General features: G+C 44.2%; 2 protein-coding genes across 7 annotated transcripts in view; both read right to left on the minus strand.

The window, feature by feature from the left end:
- LOC100120109 overlaps positions 1–12,812 on the minus strand; it is a 405,862-nt gene that overhangs the window by 175,889 nt on the left and 217,161 nt on the right. The gene's annotated exons all lie outside the window — the stretch shown is intronic.
- LOC116738475 lies at positions 561–1,655 on the minus strand. Its single transcript, XM_032595792.1, has 2 exons — positions 901–1,655; positions 561–824 (listed from the first exon to the last, which is right to left on the minus strand). Exons 1-2 carry the CDS (start codon positions 1,187–1,189, stop codon positions 775–777), a joined length of 339 nt encoding a protein of 112 aa, XP_032451683.1. The 5' UTR covers positions 1,190–1,655; the 3' UTR covers positions 561–774.

Consider the following 12,812-nt stretch of genomic DNA (forward strand, 5'->3'; position numbering starts at 1 on the left):
ATGTAGCTTGCTGTGTTTCGGTTAATCGATAAAATTCATCCTCAGCGTGTGGTTCATTGTCATCATCTCGACCTTCTGAATCAAATCTGGTTCTTTTTAATGAAACTGTTACAGATTTTTTGGGTTGATCAACTGTAATTTCTGCTCCAGAAGTAGATGCTACTTGATTGTCACACTGCGGTATGCGATTTCGGCTGGAATTTCATTTCCATAATCGCATATATCGTCTCTATCACAAGAACTGTTATCACTCATGTTTACTTTTCGGTTAGGTACCAATAGGTTATAAACAAGACGTCTTGCACTAATAATACACAATTTCGCAATCATACATATGTAAAACAAATGACAGCGACAGAATAGGTTTCCACACACACGCTTCAAATGTTCCTGTGAGAGAGCGTGCTTAAGTCGATGACTTTAGCGCCAAAACAAATGACTCTAAAGTCGAGCTCCGCGCACGCTGTTATGAAAAAATAGATACAATGTTGAGTACACAAATATACGTATAATAAATAAATAACAACTTTTGGTTTTTATGAAAGGAAAAAATTTATTTATAGTCTACATATGATGTCTTTTTATTTTAAAAGTAAAACTATTACAATAGTTTGATTGAAAATGAAGCACTGTCGGTATACATTTTATTTACGCATTTATCTTAATCCACAAACTACGTATTTGCATTTTTACTTGTACTGGCAGGTCTACGACTTGGTTTAGTTTTTCTTTCCAATTGCTCCAGAACACTTGTTTCGTCAAAACTCTCATCTTCTAAATTAAAATTGTTGTCGACATATCGCAAAATTGTTTCGAACGTACATCTTCGAATGGAAATAATATCATCATTACCCGAGTAATAGCCTGCTATAGTAAGAACACCTTCTGTCATACCCGTACCATCATCTTCGCAACGTTGCACTTCGATCATAAGCCCTTCTTGTGCATTTTTATAAATTCCTTTCATGTTATTATTTGTTTTCAAAGCCTCGATTATTCCCGCACTTTGCTTTTGCATAGCCTTCACAGCACTGTTTTTCACAACAACTTTTATATTCTTTATACATTCTTCTCTCACAACGTAACGTTCCAATACAAATGATAGATCTCTTCCTTTATCCACTAATTCCGTCAGATTCACTATCATATTCACTCTGCGATTTAACTTGTACTTGACGATTTCTTCCATTTTGATATCTATGGAATTACAAAATATACAAGTATAATACTGCTTCGATACGTATTCACCGCTGTCTCAACAGAACTGCTGCCTCTCTATAACCGATACCGGTAATTCGTTCCTCGAGTTATCTTGGAGGACAAATGTGAAAAGGAAATTCTAATATCTTCCTAAGAAGTTAAATATGAAACTTCAAACGTCTAAATTATTGCGTATACGCATTGAAAGAAGTCGAATTGAAAAAATATGTTCTTTTATCGTTTATTATCTTCAAACACCGGGCAGTTTCTTTCGCGAGAGTCCTACTATCAGCTCAAGAGATTAGATAGCAATATGTTATTATCAACTATTCTGATCTATATCCATTTCAAATCGATCATCGCGCCAACACAGAATAGAATCGCCGATCCAAGTGTTCTTCTTCCACGTTAGTATCTTAAATTGAAACTCTCTGTCTCTCTCTCTCTCTCCCTCTCGCTCTCTTTCTCTCTCTCTCTTTCTCTCTCTCTCTCTCTCTCTCTCTCTCTCTCTCTCTCTCTCTCTCTCTCTCTCTCTCTCTCTTCAATTGATAATTTGTCCACGTCCCGTTAAGAGATTCATCCTCACGCTGCATCGCGCGTCCATCGGCGCGACAGGTTGAGGAAGAGCCGGAAGATTATTATGCAGCAGTGTCGGTGGCTCGCTCGCTCGCGCCTCTGTTCCGGGTTTGATTGCGCCGATTTCCCTTACCGTTTCGCTCAACGCCGCACAGCGATGCATCTGCACTGCTGCGTATAGGATACTTACGGGACCGAGCCGAGCGGGAGTGTCCGGACTGATAAGAGCTCGCGGGCATTCCGCGCTCTCGGCAAGGTGGCCGCTCTTGACGAATTTTTAAAATTTTTCGTCCACCCCGTTTTCTACCTAAAGACTTGAGAGCTCGCACCGTTATTTAATGAGTTTAATTTCCATAAGTTGAAAATAATTTTCAACTTCAGTACGTGATATACAGAACCGATGGCTTATCTTACTTGCCAGATAAGAGTAAAACTCAGTTTCGTCTGTTTTGTAAAAATAAATTAATTATAAAAATAGGGCATATTGTGAGCTGAACAAAACATACATTCGAAGAATAAAAAGTTGGTGGTACTCAAAAAAGCATTGCCTCTCGCATTCCACTCTGCACACTAACGTTATAATCCGGTGATTCGCGTGCCGCTTGCGTCCAAACGAGCCGAGCATTATCGTCCAACACCTCAACAAGAAGCTGCGCAAGGCAGTTCCTAATCCGGAGTCATACTTAAGAGTGCAGTTTTCTTCGTAATGCACACGTGCAACGCCGCGATAAAACCCGTTTTCGCAAGGACACGAGTTCATCTTAGCAATGAAACTTGTGGATTTCTCGCTCTTTATAATTTTGTACACAGGATCGAGTGAGCGCAGTGGTTGTAGTCAGGATTGCAAGAGATTACTCTTTTTAAGAGCACTCGATTGCCTTGCAGTTTTAAAGATTATGTTGTATACCCTTGTAGAAAATTGACAGTTCGAATTCGCTTTAGACCTTTAGACTTAGTCAACTGTTTTAACGGTTGTTCAGCTAAAATTAAAAACAAACGTGTCTTACACTGGGAGAAAAGTGGACCCGCTGCCATCCTAAACATGTTGCGCTGCGCACCGAGATGAGAGGACTGTGCCACCGTTTGCGGGCGCACAGCTCGCCCGCACGGACGAGTAACGCTTGCGCGCCTGAATGTTAAGGACTTAATGCAGCGTTACGTAACCTACAAAATTTGACCGCTCATATATCCAGCTATAGTTTATCAATATTAAATATATTTGAATCCATATTAACTTAAAAATGCACTTCAAACAAAATAAACAATTTCAGTTTTCATCGGTCCCAGGTCAAATATCAAATCAGATGATTTTAATGAGAAACAAATAAGAGAAACTTGAACTTGTTAAGCAGCTCTTGGCGTTTCCAAAAATATTTTGTATCAATAACTTTTGACTTCCAGTTAAAAAGTAATGGGAAAAATTCAAATTTCAAAAATTGACATTTACGATACCCTGATTTTATAACTTTCGCTTTTCAAATAATTGTATTTCCTAATCTTATTTTATTTATAATGAACTATAAATACTAATCTGACATGCATACCTACAAAACTAAATTTAAGCACATGAACTTTAAGAAACTGTGTATAAGCGCCTATTACAGTAAGCGGTTATTTATAACTAATTTACAAGCGGTGAAAATAATAATTGTTGTATATAATTTAGTAGTCTCGATAAGGCGTAACATCAATAAAAAATTTTATAATGTCTACTTCTAGGAACACGGCTCAGCCCATTTTTATTGCCTGACTCTAATAGATCCACCCTCACCTTCACCCCCACCCCCTTTTGGTTCTTCGAAAATTTACGACACTATGGATTGACAAACAAGTATGATCCCACCACTTTCGGCTCAAGGGTATAAAATCCCTCTGCAGATCCTGACAGGTATCATTCATCAAGTTCACTTGATAGCATACAGTTCTCAGCACTAGTTGACTATTTCTGCAATTGCTTATAGCGAAATGTCGAACAACCTGGACATCAGTTTTTCCGAAGTATCCAGCTCGAAGACGTCGTTGGAAGTTTTCTCTGAATGTGTCAAGGAGGAGAATAACAGCGAAATGAAGAACACCTCAACGTGCGTCAAGCTTAACGACGAACAAGTGAAGCTCCTAGTGAAGGTCGCTAACTATGGAACCTGCGATTTTGGCCACTGTCATTGCGATAGTTGGAAGAGCCGCTGGCCTTTATTGAAGATGTTGAAGACCAGATACGAACTTTTCAAGGCTCTGCACCAGCCTTGCTTAGAATGTCGCCACGACATCAAGAGCCACATTTCGAAATTTCTTCTGACGTCCGCCAATATGAAGATCAAGATGACGGAGAACAACGTCTATCTGTTCACACAATCGCTACAGGAAGCAACCCAAGAACATGTTAACTTCATTCTATTCAGGCTTTTAAGAAAAAGCTTTATGTCGGCTTTGAGAATGTCCGATAACGACGAGTGCCAGCAGCCGCCCTTCGAGTCACCAACGATCCACGAAGCTCTAGAGTCCTTCATCAAAACGCGATTTCCGGGCCGTGACAATTTCTCTCATCAATTGATGGCCAACTCGGCAAAAATATTTGGCGATATGCTCAACGAGTTGGTGTTGGACCCTAGTGATGTACATATCAAACACAGCAGCGTGGACGATGCTACATTCCGGCTGTTTTACGGCCGTTGGTTCCTATGGTGCTACCCGGACAACAGACCTGGTGCGCCGCCGCGCCGAGACGTTACCAAGACGATGGGAAAAACCTGGCTGAAAATGGCGTTTCCAATTTTTCTCAGTAAGCTCCACGCAAGAAAGAGTTTTGCCGACAAACTGCCAGGTGCAAAGCGGATACCATACTTGGACTGTTATATCAAGTTCTTAGCAGCGTTGGAGTGCGAAACTTATGCAAAAAGATCGACGATGTGGAAAAAAGTACCCGATTGGAGTTTGAAATCGGCGACGGTGCCTACGCCAGCATTCTCAAAGGATTTAAAACGCGAAATTGCTTTCTTCGGCACAGTCGAGGAGCCGCTCGTCCCAGAGCCACAAGGAGCCGCCGAAATATTTGATTATGACATGAAATGCATCATTGCACTATTGACAAGCCTCCTTATATCGGCAGTCTTGTGTATTTTTATAACATTAATTAATATATAAATAATGTAATGTAATTCAAATGTTAATTAATTTTTAATAAAAATTGAAAAAAAACTAATTTTCTTGTATTGGCGAATTAAATACTCAATGAAATCCTCCGAACCCTACCCTTTTTATCTCCTAATAGAGAAATTTTTGCATTGAAATTTTGAATATACTAGCTACTTTAGACGCGCTTCGCGCGTTCTTGTCATGTATTCTCAAATTTTACTTTTTTAGGCTAGGAATTCATAATTGTAAAGATGTAAGATCTTGCGTGGAAAGGAACAGCTAATCACAGTTCAGTTAAAATCTGGCATTTTAAGGTTATGTTGAGGCTAGCTCAAAAGCGACACCGCGCAGGCGCGTCACGCCCTCTCGACGTTTCTACTCGATTCGATATTCTTTAAAACGCAACTAATTACATTTTTATCGCACTCGTTGCACAATATACTAATTCAACCTCTCTTGAAGTATTTAATTGCTTTATTACTTTCTTTATTAAAGATTCCATAACTATATTCGTGCTCAAAATGTGATATTGGAGTAAGTTCTCATAAATTTATTGGCGATATAAATATTAGAGACAATATATAAGTATCCAGACAGCACTTAAACAAAAGTTGGTGGAACTGGCCCCGGCAACTGAGAGCTAAGGAAACGTCGGTAAACAACAAAAAGCTCCCATTAAAGATCCCAGAAAGAGATAAAGCAACCTCGCACGATCTCAGAGCAATTACGCACTTATCATCAACCGAAAAATTCGAGCGAAAAATTACGCGACGGAAAGTTAAGATATTTAATAAGCCAATATTACGACAAAAATAGCCTTATAAATTATTCAGCCCATAAATATCCATCTTCGAAATGCACGCGAGAAAATCGATCGTCTCGTATAGGTATATAGTGCGCGGGACAGTCGAGCGCGCAGCGTCTCTGCCATTGATTTACGGGCTAATCAAATTCGCTATACAGCACCGTCGAAGACTAAGAGAGAAAGACCCTCCGGCGTCTAATTCGCGAGTCCCCCCAAGTCCCTTCGAACTATTTTGGAAAATTATGATTGCGTCATTAAGTTAGACGCTTTAACGGTCGCCCGAGAGCGCATTGTCCTCTCTGCCGCAGAATTTACCGGGAGAGCGCTCTGGAAATTCAATTTCACCGTTTACGGTCGTACGCGCGCGCGCGCGCGAGTCTTTTATCCGCGCGTAATACACTTTTCGAGAGGCTGAGACAAAACTCGAGTGGATCGCGCATTTTTGCTTTCCGACTACAAATAAAAGTATAGAAAAGTGCAAAACGAGTTATATACAACGAATCGCGATTAATCATTAGCCAATTAGAGCCCGTCGATTAATCAACGAATTTCACAAACCACAAAGCCGTCTCGCAAAGCGCACGCGGCAAGCCACAAAAGCCAATCAATCAGACGAGAGCCAGCAACGGCCAGATGACCGACACACCTCCGCAACGCATCATCCTCCTCTGTGAGTATATATTCTCACACGATCGATTCTGGGTCAGAAGTCGGCACTCGATAACCGCGATAAAAGCCGCGCAGCCGTCGAGAGATCGAGCTTGCGGTTAAGGATGTCCGAATCGGCAGCCGCGCGCGCGCGTTATAATAAACAGCCTAGCATTAGCGCCTGCCGGCTGCGTATATGCATGATCCGGCGTACTGCGCGTTCCCGCTCGTCATTATAATACCGTTTTCAGCCGCGGGGAGGACGTGCCGCACGGACTTATCAGCTGTGATGCCTCTCCGCCAATAAACCGACGGGAGAAAGAGCGAGCATAATCGAGCACTAAAAGCCCGAGCTTCTGCGATGCCGCGTGAGAACGATAGTAGTAGCTGAAACGATCGAAAACTATTCGGACCGAAGCGATCGCCCGATCAATTTTGATGCCGCAACCGTGACTCTCGCATCGAGCCGACCTTCGCGGCGAGAAAGAAAGCCCTCCTTGCAAAAAACTACTCGGACTGCTTGCGCATATACCCACACGAGAGGCGCGAGCCTCGTAACTTTACGCGCCGTAAAAGCCAAACTCGATTATCACCTTCTCTCTCTCGCACCCTGCGAGAAATAGACGCTCCTGCTCCGTTGTGTAAATCAATCAGTCAGGCCCGGCGTGACAGGACGTTTCTTCTCTCTCTCTCTCTCTCTCTCTCTCTCTCTCTCTCTCTCTCTCTCTCTCTCTCTCTCTCTCTCTCTCTCTCTTGCTCTTCTCGCCGTGCGTATACACACACATGCACACCAGCGCGGCTCGTAAATTTCGACGGCCGCGGCCTGCGGAATTCCGTGCCTTTTCAATCGCGCCTCGACAAAGTGGACGATTCCCCGGCGCGTAAATCAATTTAATATCGAGCGCGAGGAAATTTCGCCGCCGCTTGCGCGCCTAGCGGGACTTTGGCTGCGCAGTGGCAACGTAAATTTGCAGGGTAATGAGCGCGAGTTCTCGATATAATTGACTCCCTTCGATTCTTTTCGCGCGCGCGCAACAACGTATTATTTCAGCGACGAGCTTTACGGCCCATTGTGCGCTTTCGCGAGACTGCGCCGCAAAAAAGGACACCGAATCCCGAAAAGAGCGACCGTTACGATTCAAGGTCAGGTACGCGTAACCTACATTCATTACGAGCGACTATACCTGCCGTAAATTTTCAATATGCGCGCGCGCCCGTGTATATTAATACCCGGAGCAGGAGATCAATCGCGCGCGACCCGACAAAGTGTACACAGTGCAGAGTAAAATTTATAAGGTCGACGCGCGCCTGACAAATTCGCCGTGACCAGAGCCGGAGAGCCGACTGATACGCGCGAGAGCAAAAGGAGCCTCGCGATGCATCACGCGGACTCCCCGCCGTATAAATTAGTAATAACTCGGCGTATCTGCAGCGGCGGAGAGACGATAACGACGTAACTGTGCGCGCGCGCAACAAGCAAGAGCCGCCGAGCAAAAAGAGGAAGGAGAGAATACTTTCGGCTCCCATATAGCTCTCTCGATAATTGCCCCCGCTCGTGTATAAGGGAGCGGATAATCGTTTTTGCATAATTCCGAGCAAGGATATCTGCGCGCGACACACTTTTTCGATCGCGGTGACAAAAATGAGGAGCCGGGCTAAAATCGCAATATAAGTGTGTCGCTTTCGGGAGAGTCGGACGCGATCGATTTGCGATCTTTCGGCCGCGAGTTTTTGCCGATGCGACCGCCGACGGACGGGGACACATTGTTGAGCGCTTTTTGCACCGCAGCGCGGAATGCGTATCGGGACAATTTGTGTCAGAGTTAATATGCAAAATGCCGACGGTGAGATTTATATGCGTGAGGGGTGCGCTGATGAAAAAGTCGAATGGAGGATGCGGCAGTGTATTACACACGTTCGTTCGGGGAAGTTAGTCATGCAATTTTAGATTTGAGCGGTATTGTATTAAAACGTATACTGTGTATGAGCGTCGAATAATATAACGTGTGATTCCAGTGAGTTACCTGCAACAGAAATAATGATGTTTGCATCAGTGAAAGACGAAGTGTAGAGAGAGCAATTAACATATGGACTAAGTTATGAGTAATAACAACAACAAAGCATCATATTTACCGATCACTAAAAAGCGAGAAAAACGTTATTACTTTTCCAACAATAACGAAACTGTTCTCGCCAAACGGGAACTTCTCTCTCACGCACACAACTCCTGACATTCATCTCCGAGAACAAACAAACCGACAGCGGCGTCCCATCAATAATTCACACGACACAGTTAAAACAGACTTCCGCAGTATACGGTACACATCATCGACTTTATACCAAAACGAAACTCGACGTGCCACCTATATAAAAAGTTATCAAATTTTCAGGTCGTTTCATTAACATCGACGAGAAAAAGGTCAGAGGTCAGGCGCAAAAAATTCCGCGGCGGCGCGATATCGAATTAGTACGATCAGTACGTAAGGGATATATTAACGCGCGCGTGCACGTTTCCTTCTCTCGGTCAAGGCGATCGAGCTGCTGCGTTCTCGCGTCATATATAATTCATGCACGGCTGCGCGCCGAGAGTCGGTTCACTGCACTCGCTCTTGGGTATAAGAGCGATTTTTATTTCAAACTGATCGCGCGAGGTGTGAGAGTTATGCCGCCGCTTTCGCGAGTTTTTTTTTTGTACTCGCAGATTATGGTTTTTGTAAATATAGGATAATGATTTATTTCAAAGTTCGCATCTATTGATAATGGGATTGAATAGAAAGCTTATTTTAGATCTGAATTTACAACAACGTCACATAGGAGCAACTATCATTTTCAACTTTGATCTTTCCGCGTCCAGCAACGCTACTTTCATTTTTCCAGAGAAACGCGTGTTATTAACCAGCCGTTACATCTACATTTTCCCTCTCTTCATTTGCGAACCGACCGCTTCAACACTTCACACACCATAGGCGTCAGAAGGAAAATGCCGAGTCACGTTGCAGGTTCAATCACGGTAATTAAGCCTTTTTCGCGTAATCGCTTTTTTTCTCGCCGATCCCTCGGTCATGACTTTTCCGTTATAGCATACGGCGCTCTCGCGGATGGACTGTACGAAAAAACGAAGATTTGTCGCTTACGAGAGATGAGCGAAGAAAAGTGTGCCAATGGCGACGTTTAAGGCGAACGAGGAGAGAAGAGGCGTTGTTTATCGGAGAAAGAAATTCATGGAAAGTGTAGTGGCGGAAATGCTTGCCGTGATTAATTTAAAAAAAACCGACCAATAAATTAACTCTCGAAAAGTCTGAAAAAGCTTGAGCAATTCTTCTTCAAATTCACGGTCACTGCCCGCAATCAGGCACAGCGAAGAAACGCACGAATCGAAGAAACGGAAAGAAAAGTCGAGTAGGCGATCTGTTAGTACCGACTGGGCAAAGTACACACTCGGGAGCGTAAATTGCCGGTTACTATACAGTACAGTCGCATCCCAGGAGAGGAAGGAAGCGGTGCCGCTGCGCAACTCCCGTGTCTGCCGCGCTGTGCGTCTAGACTGCGTTTGTCTATAGAGGAATGGAATGCATTGGCTGATGTGGGTAATGCCATAAGAGATCAGATGTATGGTTCGAGTAACGCTTTGATCGTTGTTGGATAAATGATAGAAGAGCAGTGATTTTTTTGAAAGGATGTATGGTTTTCGAGGTCGCAATTATAATTAATACACGTACGCGCGCGATGGAAGAAATATTAATTATGTAAATGCAATAACTTTCATTCCGATGCACGCGCGAGATCGGTATTCAATAATAGCATTGATTAAAGCTTCATTAAGATGCATCAACTTATACTATGTGTATACTGTGCGTACACGGGCTTCCATAGCATCTAATCAGTTCGGTCGGCTAATTTCTCAGGCTAGTTTTGATCGACCTCCATCTGACCTCGGTATACATCAAGGACTATCCAATTAACGTTACGCTGTGCAAACGAGGCAAACTGATCCCCTGAATTCGAAGACAACGTGCTCGCCAACGTGCACAAGATGCAAAGGAAGGCCAATAGTTGGCATGGCTGTTATTTTAAAAATCAAATATTCTCAAACGCGTTCATTCGCCTAAAACGCTAATCTCCATCCGGACAGAAATTTCAACAAAGAGAATACCAGCAAAAAAAGCGTCCGACTCCCCCGTACTCTCGCTTCTCCCTCGAAAGAAAACTCGGAGAGAGAGAGAGAGAGAGAGAGAGAGAGACCAGACAGTGTCGTGACGGCGACTCTATCTCGTCGCCCCGAGAGCACGTGTTTTCCCGTGTCGACGGTTAATCCGACTAGAGGGACTATACCCGCGCGGCACCTCTCGATCGTCCCTCTTTCTCGTTAGAATCTGCCGCCAAGTAGGCGACGACTGACAGCTAAACACGGAGACGACGAGGAGATCGCGAGCGGGAAATGTGTGATAGATAGACGAGTGATGTTGTGTTGCCCCCACAAAGCCGACGTGTGGGTGGACGCGGCGCGCGGAGATGTGGAGTAATGATTAGGAATGGTGATGAGGAGGTTTCTTTATCGAGTAAGCGGCGCAGTTCGACACACGCTTTTCTCTCGTTTCTAATGCTAAAATGGCGGAAAAAATTAATTGACAAGAATCCAATTAGGTCTGTGAGAACAGGCGCGCGTGCATACCACGAACCCCCGCGACACACTCAACACACGTTGTCCTGTCACCTGGCGACCAATCCCAGTGAGCACGACTGTAAAGAATAAATTATCAACGTCCTCCGAAAATTCCCGACCAACAGTCCGCCGAGCGACTGGAGAGTAGAGAAAACTCTCGCTCGCAAATGTCGTCGTGGGAAAATCGACGCGCGAAATTGAATGATGTCGGAGAGCATAAGCGGTTGTTAGAGGCGTATTATCTCTCTCTCTCTCTCTCTCTCTCTCTTTCTCTCTCTCTCTCTCTCTCTCTCTCTCTCTCTTTCTTTCCCTCGACGAGAGTGAGAGGAAACAGCGCGAGAGAAGAAACGGTTCCGATAAGTGCGCCGATAAGTGCGAATCAAGCGGCGATCGAGCAACGGTGCACATCCAGAACGTGGCGCATGTGGGGCATTCCGCGCGTCGATGATTTCCTCTACCCGCAGTGAGAGCGCGCCTGTGTGCGATGCGGCACGTCGCTGCTCGAGAGATTTTTATCGGGGGGAAAAGTGGGAAAATCGCGTTTCTGGGTCAAGGTTGGCTGCGACGCTTTGTGTACAATGTACATCCATGATATGTTTGACATACTTCGTTATCGCGTCGCGTTCGTTTAGACACTGTACGCACGAAGACGATGAATGTCCCGATCCGAAAGACGAGCTCCTCACTTGAAATGAATGAACCGTCTGCAAAGTACAAATCCTCAACCACCTTCGAATATTCAAATTTATGGCCGTATAGAATACATCCCGTGTCCGTAACGTGTGCGCATCGGTCAACTTCAAGAAAAAAAGATAGTCAAAAAGTCGAACAATCGTCGCCGGGTATAACACGGCTACGTACACGCGCCGTAACAACGCCCGCCGGAGATTTGGCGAAGGCGCTCGAGATTGATGATTTTTTTCCTTTTGCATAATAAAGCCTCCGAGGCTTTATTATGCAACGATAGGTACTACAGGCCGGCTGCGCGTAACGACGACGCGCAATTGGCCAGCGGATCGTGATTGATCGCCTTGTTTGCGGATGCGTTTAATTGCATTTTTGACTGCGCACGCGCGCCTAAAAAATGCGAAATTTTTGGCGCTGCTGTATTGCAACCTCTGACACAGTTTCGCGAAAGTGGAATAGGGAAATTTATGGGGTATCGAATGACGCGCTGCCTTATAGAGAATCGACGCTTTTTATACGTTGCACACGTCGATCGAGGAGAAAATAAAAATCACTAATGAGAGTGCGCGTCGAGAGACAAAGTGAGTACTAGATGCGGATGTAAAAATTTGTCGATTGTATGTGCGGTTGGGCAGTCGATGCTCCCCGTATTAATAACACAGCCAGGAGTATAAGTGTTACGAGCTGCGATCCAGTCCTAATGTACAGCGAGGAGTCAAGCACCAAACTATACTCACGCAGCCGTAGATACTTTCTCCCATAGGAATAAAAAGCAAATACTACAGTCATCATTGTGAAAATGAATCAGCACTTAAGGCGACAATTTACGAACCGTTATTGTACATCAACGCTCGAAATAGATAACCGTTTAATCTGTCCGATTATACTTTCGAGACAGTTATGTGCTTTTACAAATCGCACGCCGCCAATTAACCCTGCACAGTCGCAAAAATGCAAATACAATGCCGCGACCGATATCACGTGTACAGCCTTCAACTCGCCGTGAAAAATATATGACACGCGTTGAAAATCATTCATCGGGATGATCATTGAAGTCACAGCTCTTCGGTTATATTCGAGCCATTACAACATTCCTCAATT

This window comes from Nasonia vitripennis, chromosome 1 (genome assembly GCF_009193385.2).
Source record: "Nasonia vitripennis strain AsymCx chromosome 1, Nvit_psr_1.1, whole genome shotgun sequence".
NCBI classification, from domain to species: Eukaryota; Metazoa; Arthropoda; class Insecta; order Hymenoptera; family Pteromalidae; genus Nasonia; species Nasonia vitripennis.